Genomic DNA, 21030 nt, shown 5'->3' with positions numbered 1-21030 from the left:
CTGCAGCACATTAGCCACAGGAACAATCACGGATGTGGGCAGTCCCTCACCTGTGCACTAGGTGAGAAATGCTCACATCGCAGATCGCCCTGCGGCTTGCTACGGCCACCACGCCCCCTCACTTAACCACCGCTAGCGCGGTGATTATTCATTTAAATAAATGGCCTTTGCTGAGCGAGCTGTGGACCCATAATACCACAGGTCTGCAGAGGACGGAGAGAGAGAAAGTTAGTGTAGCTCGCCACCCCCTGGTCCGGAGTGGTACTACTATTATTATTTAGGCCCTCTAGCTGCCTCCCAGTCGCACGTGTGTGACAAACCATAAGCCAAGATGTGTCCTTATTGAGTTCCAAACTGAACTGATCTTAGTGGCGAGATGGGAGGTGGTTTTAAAGGCCGAAAGCGGAAGTGATGTCATCAAGAGACCGGAACCGTAAGTGACGTTGTTCTGGGCGCCGGAACCGGAAATGACTTTGCCATTGTTAAATCTGGTAGGTTCTGGTTAAAGCCTGCCTCCCCTCTCTGGTCCCTCTTATTTCTGCTATAATTCACTCTTCTCTCACTACTGGTAAAAACTGTTGCAATAACCTCAATACTGAAAAAACCTGGTGCCGACCCTACTAATTTCAATAATTTTTGCCCCATTTTCTAATTTGCCGTTCATCTCCATGAAATCTTGAAAAAATAGTATCTATCCAACTTCACTCCCACTTATCTCATAATAATCTATATGAAAAGTTCCAGTCTGGTTTTCGCCCACTCCATAGTACAGAAACGGCACTTGTTAAAATTACTAATGACCACCTAATGGCTGATGACTCTGGTTTAATTATTATTCTCATCCTCCTTGATCTGAGTGCAGCCTTTGGTACTATTTGTCCTACCACTCTCCTTAACAGATTATCTTTGATTGGCATTACCCACACTCCACTAGATTGGTTCCAGATCCCACCTCTCAGGCCGCACTCAGTTCATTCAGCTTAAAACTTTTACATCCTAACCCACCGCTGGTTACTTCAGGTGGGCTCTGTCCTGGGGTCTCTTCTTTTTATTATTTACCTTCTTCCCCTTGGCAATATCTTTCGTAAATATAACATTCATTTTCACTGTTATGCTGATGACCCCCAGAATTACCTTGCTAGTAAACCCACCTCTTCTTTTCCACCATCTTTCGCTTATTGACTGCATTGGTGGAATTAAATCCTAGTTTTCTTCAAATTTTCTTAATTAAACAGTGACAAAACTGAGGTTCTCCTCATTGGTACAAGATCATCATGATAATCTTTCACTTGCTATTAATAACTCTTTTATTTCCCCTTCACATCAGGTCAAGAGTCTATGTGTCATCCTTGACAGGACTCAGTCTTTCCAATCTCACATTAATAACATCACCTGGTCTGCTTACTTCCACCTACGTAATATTAAATCGCATCCACCCCTCCCTCACTCCCCATACCCCTGCCATCCTTGTTCACAGTCTTGTTACTTCTCGTCTGGACTCCTCTTTGGTCTCTCTAATAAATGTTTTCCTAAGCTTCAGCTAGTCCAGAATTCTGCAGCTCGCATCATTACTCGAACCCCGTCTATTCACTATATTACTCCGGTCTTGCAGCAGCTTCATTGACTCCCGATTAAGTTTCGAAATTGATTTTAAAATTCTGCTGTTAACATTTAAGGCCGTTCATAACCTCGCCCCTCCATATCTGTCTGACCTTCTTCATGTTGCCATTCCCTCGCGTAACTTTAGATCCTCTTCCTCAATCCATATGACCGTCCTTCTCACCCGTCTAATCACTGTGGGGAGCGGCGCGTTCAACCCTTCTGCTCCCAGACTTTGGAACTCACTACCTACTGAGCTTAGAAATATCGAATCATTTTCAACCTTCAAATGTAAACTTAAAACCCATCTGTTTAAAATGACTTTTTCTTTATTATTACAGTGGCTTTGTTTGGTTTGATTTTTTATATTATCTGATGTTTTAAGTTTATAATGTGTTTTTTTATTTATTGTTTGTTTGGTGTCCTTGAGTGCTTAGAAAGGCGCCTCGTATAAATAAAATGTATTATTTCCCATATTTGGCCTGCAGAGATAACAAAGGTAGGTTTAATGCACCCTGTCACCCCCTGGCCTGGCGGCTAATTACCTCCACTTGGTCCACTCAGCTTCCTCCTAATCGCACGTGTGTGAAAAAGGAAAATCTGCAGCAAAAAGGACATTTCTGAAATTTGACATTCACAGATTTACAGACTGTTCACATTACATCGCAGGTCACTAATAGGTGGACCGCGGTCCGGGTCCGGACCCAGAAGAGACATATCATTGAGTTTTATTTAGTTTTACTGGCGACTCTTTTCTTACAGTGTTTCTACACTGCTACTCAGTGAAAGGGACCGCCTACGTGTCTCTGATTGGCCAGTACTTGTTGCCTTCGTGGGTTCGAGTTGGTTGGGTTCATAGACATATATAGATAGACGCCGCATTCACTGTGTTTTCTAGTCGAAATGATACGTCAGTGTGTCAGCCGTATTGCGAGTGGCAAAAGTGCCATTTAAACTAATACAGGCAGACGTGGAAAGCGGGTTTTCTGATGAAAAAACAACATTTAAAACAGTATTGTTTACATACAACAGATTTTGGCAAATCGTTTAAATGCAATTATTTATATCCATTGTGACAGATAGGGGGGCGCTGTCGTCCCCTTGAACCCTCAGATCAGACACCAGTTAAAAGTCCAATAATTAAATTTATTTGAACTATACAGTGCACAAAGCACCCTCCACTCCACAATACTCATAAATCAAATCAATAATCAATCAATAATCAATCCTCCACTCTCCCAGACGCGTTGTCACCCTGCCACCCGACTCAGCTCAACCCTGGGATCTCCCACAGTCCTTTTTAAAGTCCTTGACCTGGAAGTGTTTCTTCTTTCTCTGTCCATGTGACTGGTAACACTTCTGGGTCAGATAAAAAATACTTTTCTTCAGCCCGGTGTAGGGCAAATAGTCCTTGGTTCTCCCTGTAGTGTCCTCTGGCGGCCCCCATGGTATCCAGCAGGGCTGTGAATAAACACTCCAATGTCCATGATGCCCTGCTGGAATTCGGGGCACCTCTATGCTACAGGGAGGGCTCCATCTGGCAGCCTGGGGGTATTGGCTGGCCATGTACCACACCATTTATACACTAATAATGGCAATTATTAAATAATAATAATTATAATTATTGTTATTAAATAATTCCTCCCATATAAGTAACATTTCTCGGGCTGCCTTCTTCCATCTCCAAAACATTTCTAGACTTCGTCCTGTTGTTGCGCAACACAGTACTGAAGTATCGGTTAATGCCCGAGTCACCTCACTTGTAGATTACTGTAATGCTGTTCTATCTGGCATCCTACAAAAACGTATCCATCGCTTACAACTTCTTCAAAATTCTGCTGCCAGGATAATAAGCTGCTGTTCTAAATCCACTGAACACATCACACCGATTCTCTCTCAACTTCACTGGCACCCTGTTAACTACTGAATACAGTGCAACATACCGCTCTTAACATTTAAAGCTCTCCACAACCTCGCTGATCTCCTACAGACTTGCACTCCTCTCGCTCACTCAGATCCTTTAATTTGAGAGTATTCAGTCTGGCAGTATGGCGCAGCCTTAGTTTGGAAGACAGACACAACTAAAGACATGAATATAAAATGATGGTTGTCAATTTCAAACTGTGTTTCCTCGATGTGCTCCTTGAGAAAAAACATCAAGTTTGAGAAATGTTAACAGCTAACAACAATCTACATAGTTAGTGACTAAATACGTTGAGCCAAAACGTTGTTTGGAGGCTCACTTGAGCACATAAATGCATAGCTTTGCTAGCTTAGCCTGGTGTATCTAAAGTAAAGATTATAAAACGGGATTTTCTAATGGCGAAATATAACCAAAACAATTGTTAAGCCTTACCTATGAAATGTAATCCCCCGGCATCTGGTTTGGAGCGTACAGAGGTTTGTAAAGTCCCAAGCAGAACATGTGTGAGACATCTTATCCATTACTTTACACCACAGCAGTGCCACTCGCAATACAGGGAGTGCAGAATTATTAGGCAAGTTGTATTTTTGAGGATTAATTTTAATATGGAACAAACACAGTGCTATCAGTCAATCCAAAATGTTAATAAACCTGAAACCTGAATGTTTTACAACGGAAATGTGAGTGTGAACATCATCAGGGAATACATATGTGCGCACAATTATTAGGCAACTATTAGTGTGCAGATTTATTATGCAACTAAAGGAAAAATGAACATTTTCCCATCTCACTTGTTTATTTTCATCTGTTATAGTGAGAATAATAAGCAAACACCTCAAAATTTACAAATAAACATCTCTGACATTTCAAAAAAATAAATCAATCAATCAATGACCAATATAGCCACCCTTCTTTCCAATAACAGTCATAAGCCTTTCTTTCCATTCATGGAGTCTGTCAGTTTCTTGATCTGTTGACGATCAGCTTTTTGTGGAGCAGTGACTACAGCCTCCCAGACACTCTTCAGAGAGGTGTATTGTTTTTCTCCCCCGTAAATCTAGCGTTTAAGAAGTGCCCACAAGTTCTCTATAGGGTTTAAGTGTCTTTGAAAAACTGGCAGTAGGTTTGGGAGTTGATTTTGAGTTCATCCTCAATGCAAAAAGGTCCAACTAGCTCATCTTTAAAAATACCAGCTCATACCAGTACCCCACCTCCACGTTGGAGTGGAGCTCTGTGCCCATTACTGATCCACAGGTCCATCCATCTGGTCCATCAAGAGTCACTCTCATCTCATCGGTCCATAAAACCTTTGAAAAAAATCTGTCTTCAGATATTTCTTGGCCCAGTTTTGACATTTCAACTTATGTTTCTTGTTCAGTGGTGGTTGGGTTTCAGCCCTCCTTACCTTGGCCATGTCTTTGAGCACTGAACACCTTGTACCTCTGGGCACTCCAGGTAGGTTGCAGCTCTGGAATATGAAAGTACTGGAGGATAATGGGTTCCTGGTAGCTTCACGTTTGATTCTTCTCAAATCTTTGGCAGCTAATTTGCGTCTTTTGTTCTCAACACGTTTCTTGCGACCCTGTTGACTATTTGCAACAAAATGTTTGATGGTTCTGTGATCACACACCAATATCTTAGCAATTCCAAAAGTGCTGCATCCCTCTGAAAGACTTTTTACAATTTTTGACTTTTCAGAGTCAGTTAAATCTCTTTTTTGGCCCATTTTGCCTGAGGAAAACTAGCTGCCTAATAATTCTGCACACCTTGATATAGGGTGTTGATCTCCTTAGGCCACACCTCCCTCATTACACAAATACACATCACCTGACGTGCTTAAATCCAATAAGCATTCAAGTTAATACAGCTTGGAGTTGGAATATACGCATTAAAAATGATGATATGGTCAAAATACTCACTTGCCTAATAATTGTGCACACAGTGTATGGCAGCGACGTTGACGTACGATTCTGCTGGTCATGAGGCGTCTAGTTATTCTATGTTTATGGGTTGGGTTTAAGCATGAAGACTGAGATTGGTCAAGGTGAAGGCAAAAATGTCAGCCAATTACAGGCAGAGTAGGGCGGGCCTTCACTGAATAGAGGCGCCTGCATTCCGCGTGAAAACAGCTGGCACAGGGAGAGAAAAATATAAAGGAGTGAGAAGACGAAAGAGAGAAAAGTGGTGAAATTGTGAGTCAATGTACCATGGCTTTTGCTAAATGGTGGAAGGTTGACACTGAAAACCATACTTTTAATCCAGAATAGGCCAAGGCATTTATGTTCATACTTCCCGTAGGAAGCTCAATACCGCTGGGTCTCATCTGCTCTGAGACGTTGGCCCTGCTTAAAAGTGTGAATGGTAAATGGCCTGTATTTGATATAGCGCCTAACTAGAGTTCAAGAACCCCCCTAGGCGCTTTACAACACAACAGTCATTCACACACACATTCATATGCTGGTGATGATAAGCTACTATGTAGCCACAGCTGCCCTGGGGCACACTGACAGAAGTGAGGCTGCCGAACACTGGCGCCACCAATCCTTCCGACCACCACCAGCAGGCAAGGTAGGTTAAGTGTCTTGCCCAAGGACACAACAGCTGCATTCTCATGCTGGAAGCCAGGATCGAACCTGCGACCCTCCGATTGCTGGACAACCCGCTTTACCGACTGAGCTACTGCTGCCCTGAATGTGAAATGCCACTATGAAACTAAGCATAGAATTGCATTTTGAGAAAAGTTCCCCAATAAATCCGCCAGTTAGGCTACATTACGATCGCCAAAAAGCCAATTATGATCAGTCAACGAGGATTTGAACACATTAATTTACTGGTCAACAACTCGCTAATGAGTGTTCCCTCAGAGCTGCGTGGATTTTGGGATGTCACAAAAAAAACATTCAGTGATGACAATCTTCACACATGCATGAGGATGGCACTGACACCATTCCAGATCAGATTTAAAATCCTGGCAGACCAGGCAAGAGCTCACTGGTCTCACTGAACAAGAGAATGTAGGCAGCGGGTTACGAGGGGAAAGAAAGGGGAAGATGCGTTCAGTTATTTAAAGGTGTTCAGATTTACTGTGAAATATTGGTTTGTGTGTTTTCATTTAAGGCAGTAAAGCAAAAAAAAATGGGAATATTTCAAAGGGGGGGGATTCTTTTCTATACCCACTGTAAATAAATTGTAATGTATAACTAAATTATAATGCAACTTAAACATGATGCTGCAGACCTGTACATGAGGAAATTTTCTCTATCCGGACCTCCTTAAATTATAACTACCCCAGCATTACATGTTTGTCACTTTTTCCAAATGTAATTTGGATGTGCCGGTCAGTGTCTTTTTGGAAAAATAAAATTAGATGCACGGGATCATTAAATGTACCAAACTTTGATGTTGCTGCTGCTTTAATAATTCTGTTTATCTCTTCTAGGTGACTCTGCTTATTTCCTTCCTCTGTGTTCACACCTCTGAATTTTCCATCTATTCAAATTACAAAGTCCTTCAGGTCGTCACAGTGTGGTTTCTTGTGGTCATTATATTATTCTATTTCATGCACCTGTTCCGGCTTCACACCAAGCTGACCCAAGTCAACTGTCTTTTAATAGTAAGTGATTTCATTTTCTTTTCTTTTTCTTTTTATTAGTGTGTGCCAGACAGAAAAGTACTTATCAGAGTTAAAAAACAAAACAGTGCCCCCTGTTGTAAATATGCAGTAATTGTAATGACAAGTTACTATACGTGACCTTCTTTGCCTAAACTGTCAGTGATGTCAAAGCTTTGACCTGCTGCTTCATTAACAGTTCGGACTGCGATCTGTCAGGTATACATCTCTCTCTCTCTCTCTCTCTCTCTCTCTCTCTTTATATATATATATATATATATATATATATATATAATATATAGAGAGAGATAGAGAAGCCAAGCAAAATGACACCTTTTATTGGCTAACTAAAAAGATTATAATATGCAAGCTTTCGGGGCAACTTAGGCCCCTTCTTCATATAAAATCTAATGTCTGTCTGTCTCTCTGTATGTCTGTCTGCTTTTCACGAGAGAACTACTTAACAAATTTAGATAGGGTTTTTTTCTATAATTTGCTTGAACATTCTGGTTAATTTTGCGACTTCTCTCATCATGCTAAGTATCACAGTTCACTTGTGGCACCGACTTATTTGCGCGAATCTCGGAGACATGCAGCAAGCTGATGGGAGTGGGGTTTTACCTCCTCACTCACACGTCCGACTCAGGGCGCTCCTTAACTCCGGTTGGCTAGTGAACAAGAGAGCTACTTAACGGATTTAGATCGGGTTTTTTCTAGAATTTGCTTGAACATTTCAGTTGATTTTGCCACTTCTGTCATCATGCGAAGTATCATAGTTTGGTTGTGGTATCGATTTATTTGCTCAAATCTAGGAGACACGCAGCAGCAGGCCAAGGGGGACGGGGCCCTCCTCACTCACACCCCAGCTGAGGGGCGTGTACCTTACCTCCATTTAGCTAGCGAACGAGAGAACTACTTCACGGATTTAGATCAGGTTTTTTTTTCTAGAATTTGCTTGAACATTCCGGTTGATTTTGCGACTTCTCTCATCGCACTACGAATCATAGTTTGCACAAATCCGAGACAGAGGCTGCGGGTCGAGGGGAGGAGGAAGTGTGACGTCAGGAGAGAGGAGTTGGTCTACCTCTGTGTTTTGGAGTGTAACTTGCCTCCGCTTAGCTAAAAATCGGGTTGCGACCAGAGTTTTGGAACGAATTACGATTGTGACCCGAGGTTCCACTGTACAGTGGTGTGAAAAACTATTTGCCCCCTTCCTGATTTCTTATTCTTTTGCATGTTTGTCACACAAAATGTTTCTGATCATCAAACACATTTAACCATTAGTCAAATATAACACAAGTAAACACAAAATGCAGTTTTTAAATGATGGTTTTTATTATTTAGGGAGAAAAAAAAATCCAAACCTACATGGCCCTGTGTGAAAAAGTAATTGCCCCCTGAACCTAATAACTGGTTGGGCCACCCTTAGCAGCAATAACTGCAATCAAGCGCTTATGATAACTTGCAATGAGTCTCTTACAGCGCTCTGGGTGAATTTTGGCCCACTCATCTTTGCAGAATTGTTGTAATTCAGCTTTATTTGAGGGTTTTCTAGCATGAACCGCCTTTTTAAGGTCATGCCATAGCATCTCAATTGGATTCAGGTCAGGACTTTGACTAGGCCACTCCAAAGTCTTCATTTTGTTTTTCTTCAGCCATTCAGAGGTGGATTTGCTGGTGTGTTTTGGGTCATTGTCCTGTTGCAGCACCCAAGATCGCTTCAGCTTGAGTTGACGAACAGATGGCCGGACATTCTCCTTCAGGATTTTTTGGTAGACAGTAGAATTCATGGTTCCATCTATCACAGCAAGCCTTCCAGGTCCTGAAGCAGCAAAACATCCCCAGACCATCACACTACCACCACCATATTTTACTGTTGGTATGATGTTCTTTTTCTGAAATGCTGTGTTCCTTTTACGCCAGATGTAACGGGACATTTGCCTTCCAAAAGTTCAACTTTTGTCTCATCAGTCCACAAGGTATTTTCCCAAAAGTCTTGGCAATCATTGAGATGTTTCTTAGCAAAATTGAGACGAGCCCTAATGTTCTTTTGCTTAACAGTGGTTTGCGTCTTGGAAATCTGCCATGCAGGCCGTTTTTGCCCAGTCTCTTTCTTATGGTGGAGTCGTGAACACTGACCTTAATTGAGGCAAGTGAGGCCTGCAGTTCTTTAGACGTTGTCCTGGGGTCTTTTGTGACCTCTCGGATGAGTCGTCTCTGCGCTCTTGGGGTCATTTTGGTTGGCCGGCCACTCCTGGGAAGGTTCACCACTGTTCCATGTTTTTGCCATTTGTGGATAATGGCTCTCACTGTGGTTCACTGGAGTCCCAAAGCTTTAGAAATGGCTTTATAACCTTTACCAGACTGATAGATTTCAATTACTTCTGTTCTCATTTGTTCCTGAATTTCTTTGGATCTTGGCGTGATGTCTAGCTTTTGAGGTGCTTTTGGTCTACTTCTCTGTCAGGCAGCTCCTATTGAAGGGATTTCTTGATTGAAACAGGTGTGGCAGTAATCAGGAAATTGAACTCAGGTGTGATACACCACAGTTAGGTTCTTTTTTAACAAGGGGGCAATTACTTTTTCACACAGGGCCATGTAGGTTTGGATTTTTTTTCTCCCTAAATAATAAAAACCATCATTTAAAAACTGCATTTTGTGTTTACTTGTGTTATATTTGACTAATGGTTAAATGTGTTTGATGATCAGAAACATTTTGTGTGACAAACATGCAAAAGAATAAGAAATCAGGAAGGGGGCAAATAGTTTTCCACACCACTGTATATGGTTGGGATGACAATAATGTTCACTTTGACTTTTGACTTCCATTTGACCTGGAAGTACTTCCTTCGGGCGATCACCCAGACTCCCCGGTCCGTAATAAAAGGGGCCGCACTCCCATATCCAGGTGAGTCTGAGCTGAGAGGACGTAGAACAACACTTGCCTGGAGGATGGCAGTGCGGTGGTAAAAGGAGAGGTGTACTGTAGAGAGAAAAGTTGTTTATTTTTGCGACTTTGTGGAGGAATTATTTAATAAACCTTCCATTATTTGAACCCGGGACTTGGTGTAATCGTGTTTAAGGATTAGGGGCTTGCTGACAAACCCGGTTTCCATCACAGCGGAGACGCAGACCTAATAACGGTGCTAAATTGGTGCCAATCAAGAACCTAAAATGGTGGCAGCAGCACCGTTACCGGTGCTGTATGAAGGGTTAATATTTTTTATGCATTTTTTAGGTGTGTTCTCATGTGATGCACGACATACATATTGCGAAGGCCAGTGTCTGTCTGTCTGACCCCAAGGGTGGACCAGTTTAACTGAGACACACTTTACTCTTCAGAGAAATCTGTCGGGACGTTTTCGTTTTCGTTCAGTTCTCTCAAACAGTACAAAGTTTAAAGTTTCAAAATATTCCCATTGAAAAGCGAATTTTCAAACTCGTCTATCTTAAAAACGGAGAAACGCCCTGTGCGACTTCAACTGGGAATGAGTTACCTGTTTCAGTTTTTCCTTGAGGGCAGTTTGCTTGAATTTGTGTATTTTGTATGTTTTCCTCTATTTTACTCATTTCACAGCCTCTCACGTGCCCAACAAACGACAGGGGCGACACCAGCACAGGCAAACAGCTCACACAGCAGCGCCCTCTCCTGGTGCTTGTGGGAAGTTGGCTAATAGAAGACAGAAAAGGTCAATTCTCTGGAAATAAAGAATATATAAAATTATATTGGTGCATACTAGGGGGCTTTGCCCCCTGCTCACTTCGTTTACCATCCCCGAGGCCTGCGCTACGCGCCAGCCGCTTCGCATTTTGCTTTCACCAAACAACATTTAATACTTGCAGATAGGCCTTTTCAATGGGAAGAAACACTACTTTTCCCTGATGGCAACACGAATTAGACGATCTACAAGTCTCTGACTTAAAGTTTAAATCCGAACGATATATTCAATCTCTTTTCGCTGTTCCATTATTCCGCCGAGTAATAATTTTCGTTTGTTTGTGCTAATGCGATCTTTACTGTCATTTTTTGGAGACTTTCAAATTTTTGTACTTCCATTATTTCTAACCTGCTCTGCATGTGTACCACACCGTTTTTAAATTCTTTGCGACGTTCTACTTGGTCATCTACTCTTTGTCTTTTTTTTTCCGGCCCTGGCGTAGTTGAATCTCTTGGCACAAAGTTTGGTCTCGCGGTAATTGAAATTATCTCTCTGAAAAAGTCACGTCTCGTCCCAGGCTAAAAAGTCTCATCTTGTCCCAGGGTTTTCTTATTATAATAGAGAGATAGGACTGAATTGATTAAACAAGATTATCTGCAGATTATTATCATCAAGAACCAACGTTATCCATGGCGTTTGAACTAATTAAGAGCATAGGAAAGGCGCACCGCCCTAACTGATATAAATGTACGGTGGCATTGGGAGGTGGAGGGTGTTTTGAGGGCTGAATATTTTTCCCAAAAACTCAGTTTTCTGAAAAGCACACAAAGTAATGGTTTTACACATATATCAATATAAAACGTCTGTTGCTACGTTCTGTGGCTGCTGTTGATGCTCTGAAAGAAACAGCCGGACACACAAGGAAGCTTTGGGGCACCCACCCGTATAGTTTCCCTGGCTGCAAAAGGCTTTAAAGTAGAGTACAATGTGTACTGGTTAGAGTCCAAAACAGAACTGTTTTAAGTATGGAGGATGAGGTGGTTCACAGGAAGTGACGTCTTTGGGGCCGCGACAGGAAGGATTTCTCGTATTTGGTCTGCAGAGAGAAAAGAGAGAAAGGTTTAGTGCACCCCGCCTCCCCCTGGCCTAGCGTGGAATTGGAGTTTCCTGGTCCCTTTGGTTGACTCCCAAGCGCATGTTTGTGACTCTGTCTGTCTGTGGTATATAGTGCCTTTCATCCATCTATCTATCTATCTATCTATCTATCTATCTATCTATCTATCTATCTATCTATCTACAATCATGGCCGAAATTATCGGTACCCCTGGAATTTTTCCAGAAAATGCACCATTTCTCCCAGAAAATTGTTGCAATTCCAAATGTTTTGGTATCCACATGTTTATGTGCATAGGAACAACACAAAAAAACAGAGAAAAAAAGCCAAATCTGACATCATGTCACACAAAACTCAAAAAATGGACTGGACAAAATTATTGGCACCTTTTCAAAATTGTGGGTAAATCGTTTTAATTCAAGCATATGAACTCATCTGTGGCAAGAAACAGGTGCTGGCAATATAGCAGTCACACCTGAAGCCAGTTAAAATGGACAAAAGTCGACTCAACCTTTCTGTTGTGTCTGAGTGGGCCACACTAAGCATGGAGAACAGAAAGAAGAGCAGAATATTGTCTGAGGACTTGAGAACAGAAATTGTGGAAAAATACCAACAATCTCAAGGCTACAAGTCCATCTCCAGAGATCTTCATGTTCCTTTGTCCACTGTGCGCAACATAATCAAGAAGTTCACAACACATGGCACTGTAGCTGATCTCCTGGACGTGGACGGAAGAGAAAAATTGATAAAAGACTGCAACGAAGGATAGTCCAAATGGTGGATAAACAGCCCCAATCAACTTCAAAACATATTCAAGCTGTTCTGCAGACTCAGGGTTGCAACGGTGTCAGCTCGAACTATCCGTTGACATCTGAACGAAATGAAACGCTATGGCAGGAGAGCCAGGAGGACCCCACTGCTGACACAGAAACATAAAAAAGCCAGACTGGAGTATGCCAAAATGTACTTGAGGAATCCAAAATCCTTCTGGGCGAACATCTTGTGGACAGATGAGACCAAGGTAGAGCTTTGTGGTAAAGCTCATCATTCTACTGTTTACCGAAAACGGAATGAGGCCTACAAAGAAAAGAAGACAGTACCTACAGTCAAACATGGTGGAGGTTCTAAGATGTTTTGGGGATGTTTTGCTGCCTCTGGCACTGGATGCCTTATCTGTGTGCAAGGCATCATGAAATCTGAAGATATTGGGGCGCATTGTAGGGCCCAGTGTCAGAAAGCTGGGTCTGTGTCAGAGGTCATGGGTGTTCCAGCAGGACAATGGCCCCAAACATACCTCTAAAAGCACCCAAAAATGGTTGAAGACAAAGCACTGGAGAGTTCTGAAGTGGCCAGCAATGGGTCCGGATCTAAATCTTATTGATCACTTATGGAGAGATCTCAAAATTGCTGTTGGGAGAAGGCGCCCTTCAAATCTGAGAGACCTTGAGCAGTTTGCAAAAGAAGAGTGGTCGGAAATTCCAGTTCAGAGGCGTAACAAGCTTGTTGATGGTTACAGGAAGCGCTTGATTTCAGTTATTTTATCCAAAGGTTGTGCAACCAAATACAGTGGAACCTCAGTTCACGAATGTCTCTGTACACGTACAACTCGGTTTACAACCAAAAAGTTCTTTTGCCTCAGTTCACGACCACACATTCGATATATGAACAAGCCAGTTTCCCTTTAGGTTTGTACATGTTCAGCCTCTCCCTGTGCATTTCCTGTGCAGCGAGCAAGAGAGGGAGAGCGCGACACACACACACACAGGCGCGGGAGAGAGGCACACGAGACAGAGGCACACACACAGGCGCTCCAGGCTCTCGAAAGAGACACACGCACACACGAAAGAGAGAGAGAGAGCGAGCGAGAGAGCAAACAAGAGAGGGAAGGCTGGACGCATAAGGTAGAAAAGGCTTGTTTTTGTTTTCAGTTCTGTTTACAGCGATCGGTTCATAGCGTGTATTGTGGCAATGTTACTTGGTGGTTTATTAAATTATGGATTTTTCAAATGTTCATTTTTTTCCCTGTGCTTAAAACTCATTAAAAAAAAAAAGTGTTTTTAACGAGTGGTTCCTAGCACTATAGCGCGAACTATTGCAGTGTTAGTTTTCTCTGTTGTTCAAGGTTTTCTCAGTGTTATTCAATGTTTTTACATTTAGTTTACTATTACGCTGTGCATTCTATGGTATGATTAACTATATTTTTGCTTAAGAACTAAAAAAATATATATTTACGTACAGTTTGTATGGTCTGGAACGGATTAATTGTATTTACATACAATCCTATGGTGGAAATTGCTTCGGTTCACAACCAAATCGGTTTACGACCAGAGTTTTGGAACGAATTATGGTCATAAACTGAGGTTCCACTGTATTAAGTTGAGGGTGCCAATAATTTTGTCCAGCCCGGTTTTTGAGTTTTGTGTGAAATGATGTCAGATTTGTTTTTTTTCACTGTTTTTTGTGTTGTTCCAATGCACTTAAAGGAAATAAATGTGTATACCAAAACATTTGGAATTGCAACAATTTTCTGGGAGAAATGGTGCATTTTCTGGGAAAATTCCATGGGTGCCAATAATTTTGGCCATGACTCACTCTATCTATCTATCTATCTATCTATCTATCTATCTATCTATCTATCTATCTATCTATCTATCTATCTATCATATAGTGCCTTTCATATCTATCTATCTATCTATCTATCTATCTATCTATCTATCTATCTATCTATCTATCTATCTAGCATATAGTGCCTTTCATATCTATCTATCTATCTATCTATCTATCTATCTGCCTGTCGTAACGGCGCAGTGCATGATAACGTGCAGTGAATACACTTGACTTCCAGTTTTCATTCTCTTTCTCTGTACATTTACGATTCGTTTGCTCAGAGGTTGATGCGCTTGCTGTTTCCTGGGCAGCTCTTGTTTCCTCCACCCCAGCGGCCCGCTTCTTCTCTTCTCTCATCGACATCTTTTCACGTTAAAACTGATGAAGTCGTGTTTGTGTTGCAATTACTTAGTATGTTTTTTCTTAATATTTCACTTCAAGTCTTCAATTTGCCTCACGAATGATTTAAGATATGAAAAGGTACACATGGTAACCCTGCTGTCTGCTGCCGAGAGTTGATTCTACAATAAAATAAAATAAAAATAAAAAGAGTAATAAAAATCAACCCCCCGAAAGCAGACAGTAGAGGTCATGTAGTATATGTGTACCGAGCTACAGGTGATTTAAAATCCTGGACAGACAAGCAGACAGCCACGGTAGCATATTATATGAGAGGTGTTAATCTGTTGTCTTAACTACAGTATGTCTCTGTGAGTGAGTGACTGTGTGTATGTGCTGGGTGCGTTCCTGGAGTCTTCATCAAAAACAAATCACCATCCGTTCAATTGTGTGATTCTTAGCGTCACTGCGACTGCTACAGGCTTCTCTCCTATTTGAGAGGTTCATAATTTGCGTGCTCCTTATTCCTCATCACTGTGCGTTGTACTTCCAACTGAACACTCATTGGTTCTCAACCGTTTCACGCAAAGAGCCCACCTCTCCGACTAAAGAGAAAGGCAGTTTCGCAGACTAGTTGGTCTCAATCATGGGGTTTGTCACATTAGACGATGAGCTTTACGGGAGCGCGCTGCCAGCTGCCTCCGACTGACTAAGATTACGTAAATAAAGGCTGTGAGTCAAAGTCGTCTGAAGTGAAATAGCCTTAAGACAGCTTTAGTTGTAAGATACCCTCTGATTTCAAAGATATAAAAAGTTGGAAATAAGTGTGCCTTGCAATTAATGAAATGTACTATATATTATTACAAATGAATAAAAATGAACATTTGAGTGCAGTTTAGCAGGAAAGAATTTTATGAAATTCTGATTTTTTTTTGTTTTTTCTTTTTTGAAGGAATACGTGCACTACATCCTTGGGACCTTGCTGACCCTAATCTCCTCACTCGTGGCAGCAGTGAATCCTATTAAGTATCCAGCACTTATTGCAGCTGCGGTGAGTTCAATTTTACAAGTTGCTTGTTTTTTGCACACACATGACAATAATGTCATATTTTTATATATGAATTTTAAAATATTATTACAATGAACATTATTTTCAACTTTTAAATGATCCTACACATTGGAAGTTCTTCACTTTTGGGCCAACTCTTTCAAACGCAGGGTCCTCAAAGGTACACTTCCATGCCACTCACAAATATGTAATATTCAATCATTTTCCTTAGTAAATAAATGACCAAGTATAATATTTTTGTCTCATTTGTTTAACTGGTTTCTCTTTATCTACTTTTAGGACTTGAGTGAAAATCTGATGATATTTTAGGTCATATTTATGCAGAAATATAGAAAATTCTAAAGGGTTCACAAATTTTCAAGCACAACTGTAGCTCTTCAAAATATTAAGGCCAGAAGACATCTTTCCATTGCAGCTCTTAAATATGTCTTGCTGTTTACCTACCCTGAAATTTGATACCTCAGCAGTTTGGAGAAAACCACGGAAGAGCAAACTGTGGCCTGAGGGCTAAAGATCAGCAAGATTTCAGAAATAAACTAGATCTGACGAACTGGAAAGAATTCAGATAATTATACAGCCTTCAATTTAATTACTCATTATATTTCATCTTTTTATTTCTTGAAAATGATAATGAAAAATTGAGTGACCGATCGATATTAGGCTAAAGTTCACAAATACATACAGTACTATATGGGGTTTTATTAGATATTATTTGGTGTTTTATATAACATAAAGCATCTTCCGACTTACTTAATTCAATTGAAAGTCACAGGGAGCCAGAGCCAATCTCGGCAGCATCAGATGCGAGGCAGGAGGTTTCACTTGGCAAGGCACCATTTCATGTCAAGGCTTAGTCACCTATGCACGGGCCCAGTTTAGATTTATTGAATAATGTTAACCTGCTGCATGTCTTTGGGGATAACGCATTACAGGTGTATCTCAATAAATTAGAATATAATCGAAAAGTTCATTTATTTCAGTAATGCAATTCAAAAAGTGAAACGCATATGTTATATAGATTCATTACACACATCCATCCATTATCCAACCCGCTATATCCTAACACAGGGTCATGGGGGTCTGCTGGAGCCAATCCCAGCCAACACAGGGCGCAAGGCAGGAAACAAACCTCGGGTAGGGCACACACACACCAAGCACCCTGTAGGGACAATTTAGGATCATCAATGCACCCAACCTGCATGTCTTTGGACTGTGGGAGGAACCGGGAGCACTGGGAGGAAACCCACGCAGACACTGGTTTTCTTTCACATCCAGTGACTTCATACATCAGGGGCAAATAGTGAAGTGGAGGGCAGGTGAATGTGGTTTGCATTGCGAAAGGTGACCATCCCATTCTTGTTTTGCTGTTGGCCTGTGCGCACCAGGACTCTCTATTGAGAAAAATCAGCTTCGGGAGACATATGATAACATGAATAAATAGTCATTTTCCTCTTAGCTGGCCCAGCATATCTTTGCTTGTTTGTTATAATTCTCCTTAAGATGCATGTAGAACTTGATTAGAATCCACCTTTCGTAAATTGAGTTGAGTGCCATTTTTAAATCTGCACACATGGACCTATGCATAGAAGGTCCCACAATTCCCATGGCATGTCATGACAAAAGCCAGGCCTTGAAGTCCAAGGAACTCTCAGTAGACTTTCAAATGCTCACAAAAACTCCTCCAGCTCTCTCAGTGTTCCATCTTGTATGATCGGGTCCAGTTTAAAGATTTGACTGGTTTTTTTTTTTGTTTTTTACAGCATGCATTTTTCTTTAAAGCTTTAATTCTTCTAGAAAGTCTTCTAGTTGACTGAGATGGATAAGCTCTGATTCTGATTTAGGGAAATCTGGTTTGGTTCCAAGGTCAGTTTGTACCTTTCCATGTGCTCCATATGTTTTTGTTTTACTGGTTACTTTCAGATTGACTGAATTCAAGTTGAATCGTCTTTGTCTTTAAGTGCAGCAGTATGTCTTTAAACTTGAGGAACCAAGCCACAGCTTTCTTTAACACTAGAATTACCAAAGCCTACGAAAAAACTCGTAATCCCGGCCCACCTTAAATCTGTTCGCACCACTCCGTCAGCGTCTTTTGTCTTGTAAATGTGTCGATCTGCACAAGCAGCAAGCAGCCTGCTATCCTATTGCCCTACCACTGCAGAAACGGCAAAAAACTATCGCAGCTCAAGCCTTGTTTATCCGGGTGTGAGGTACCGGGAGCTGTAGACGGTAAATAATATATTATTATTTGGAACACATGCATTTCATGTGTGTTCCGTGTCTACAAAGATCTATGTAAATGTAGCATAACAGAAATGTTGAACACATACATAAAAGACAAACTGTTTTCATGTTTTAGTCTAACGACTAGTCTGTGTGAAGACTGAAGTCCAAATGTCAAATAAGCATTTTCACAAAATGTACAAATAGAACAAGTGCGCTTTTATTCAAGACTATAACCGAAGAAAAAGAAATTGGGTTGGTGTACATCATTGTCACGACTGCTTTGGTAGTACAGCGGTAAGAGCTACTGACTCATAATCAACAGGTCGCGGGTTCTATCCTTACCATGTCCCAAAATAAACGTTTTGAGTAGCCTACGAAATATTCACTCATATTCTGGCCTTACCAAGAAAACTTGGACCTTGTGACCAAACCTGATTTCTTCAGGTTTGAAGATCAAATTCTCACAAAAGGTACTCACGGTTTTGCCAAGTTTATCCACGTGGGAGTAAGCCTAGCGTAGCAGGTAGGTGATTGCACCTCCCACTCCAGTCTTTGTCCGATAGGCAACCTGCAGGTGGGACCAGGAGGTCTTTCACAAAAAGGACTCCTATAGTCCAGGACCAGTATCATAAATGTCTTCTTCATAATGTGAGGTGTAAGTCCTACTGGTATGAAGTCATTCTGTTCCCTTAATAAAATGAATTGTGAGTCAAACTAATCATATGCTGCGTTGCCAGCAAGTCCCTTTCTAGGAAAATGAGTTCTTAATCGAAGTCAGCCGTCAAAGAGGAGTTGCAGCAGTTCAGCTCGTCTTTATTCTGCCTACTTCACCAGCATTACATACCACTGCTTCCTTTATTTTTTTGCTACATAGTTTAAGGTTAAACAGAGTTCACTTCCACTGTTGACCACACTTAGGGAGTAATTTGTTTTGCATTGTTTTCTGTTTCCTTTTACTCTTTTAGTGCTTACTCTTTCCTGTGTAGCCATTACTTTCTGTGAGTAACCGCTTACCAAAAAGCTTAATCATAGTGCGCAGCATTCCAAGGACAATCCCGTATAATATAATGATGAGGTGCCACATGAAAGGGTGGACATTAAACTAAAAGAAGTGGGAGGTCAGGGTGAGGATTTTAGATGGGTGCAGAATTGCCTCAGACACAGGAAGCAGAGGGTGATGTTGCAAGGAACCTCATCAGAATTGGCTGATGTTAAGAGTGGTGGCCAATAGGGGGCAGTGCTGGGACCACTGCTATTTTTAATATAAATATAAATGATTTAGATAGGAATATAAATAACAAGCTGGTTAAGTTTGCAGATGATACCAAGGTAGGTGGATTAGCAGATCATTTGGAATCCGTTATATCATTAAAGAAGGACTTGGATAGCAGACAGGCTTGGGCAGATTTGTGGAGGATGAAATTTAATGTCAGTAAATGTAAAGAATTTCACATATGAAGTGAAAATGTTAGGTTTGAATACACAATGAGTGGTCGGAAAATCGAGAGTCCACCTTAACGAGAGCCCCAGGCCTCCCACAACAGGATGCTGCCACTTCCATGCTTTACTGTAGGCATGGTGTGTTGTGGAGGGTGAGCTGCATTGGTGTACCGTTTGGTATTGAGGCCAAATAATTCGATTTTGGTCTCATCTGACCATAAGACGTTTTTCCACTTGGCATCAGAATCTTTAAGGTGCATTCTGGCAAAGCCCAAACGAGCCTTAATGTGATCTTTCTTGAGAAGTGGCTTTTTCCTTGAGACCCTCTCGAACAAACCAGAATTGTGACGTGCTTGTGAAATTGTCACATGCACACAATGACCACTCTTTGCCATCGAATCCTGTAACTCCTTCAAAGTTGGCCTCTTAGTTGCCTCTCTTTTCAGTTTCCTCCTTGCTCTTCCATCCAGGGAGGGTCCTAGTAGTTCCAAACACTCGCCACTTCTTTATTATGGACTTTACTGAGCTCTTTGGGATTGATAAAGCCTTTGAGATTTGTTTGTCTCCATCTCCTGCCTTATGTCTGTCCACAACTCTATCTCTGAGATCTTTTGAAAGTGGCCTGCCACCCATAGTCAGATGTTTACTGTCAGTTGTACTACCAAGGAAGGGAATGAATGGACCAGGAACAACTTCACTAATCACACTCATTACAACTGATCAGAGGTGGAAGGAAGCCAGTAACCGCAATGGAGATGGGGGGCACTGACACCTGACTGAGTTTAGGAGGGAGGGTCCTTTATTCATTTCAGGATTTCTTGTTTTTGATTTTTTTTTTAATTCTTCTGAACTGTAGCTGTGATATCTTTCATTTGAACGTTGTAGATTGCATTGAGTAAGTAAAGCTGGAAAAAAACATTGGTTTGTGTGTTTTCATTTAAGGCTGTAAAGCAAAAAAAATGGGAATATTTCAATATGGGGGGATTCGTTTCTATACCCATTGTACTAATTATATATATATTTTATATATATATATATACAATCACCTAAAGGATTATTAGGTACCCCATACTAATACGGTGTTTGACCCTCTTTCGCCTTCAGAACTGCCTTAATTCTACGTGGCATTGATTCAACAAGGTGCTGAAAGCATTCTTTACAAATGTTGGCCCATATTGATAGGATAGCATCTTGCAGTTGATGGAGATTTGTGGGATGCACATCCAGGGCACCAAGCTCCCGTTCCACCACATCCCAAAGATGCTCTGTTGGGTTGAGATCTGGTGACTGTGGGGGCCATTTTAGTACAGTGAACTCATTGTCATGTTCAAGAAACCAATTTGAAATGATTCGAGCTTTGCGACATGGTGCATTATCCTGCTGGAAGTAGCCATCAGAGGATGGGTACATGGTGGTCATGAAGGGATGGACATGGTCAGAAACAAT

The 21030-nt window shown here is 41.3% G+C and overlaps 1 protein-coding gene across 1 annotated transcript in view; it reads left to right on the top strand.

The window, feature by feature from the left end:
* cmtm7 (CKLF-like MARVEL transmembrane domain containing 7) overlaps positions 1 to 21030 on the top strand; it is a 48719-nt gene that overhangs the window by 17093 nt on the left and 10596 nt on the right. Inside the window, exons 2-3 of the mRNA XM_039737174.1 lie at positions 6963 to 7136; positions 15805 to 15903. Coding sequence (XP_039593108.1) covers positions 6963 to 7136; positions 15805 to 15903 — 273 coding nt within the window. The remainder of the gene's footprint in view (positions 1 to 6962; positions 7137 to 15804; positions 15904 to 21030) is intronic.

The sequence above is a fragment of the Polypterus senegalus genome, chromosome 15, assembly GCF_016835505.1.
Source record: "Polypterus senegalus isolate Bchr_013 chromosome 15, ASM1683550v1, whole genome shotgun sequence".
Lineage (NCBI taxonomy): Eukaryota > Metazoa > Chordata > Cladistia > Polypteriformes > Polypteridae > Polypterus > Polypterus senegalus.
Note: the sequence above shows the minus strand (reverse complement) of the source record. Positions and strands in the feature narration are given on the sequence as shown.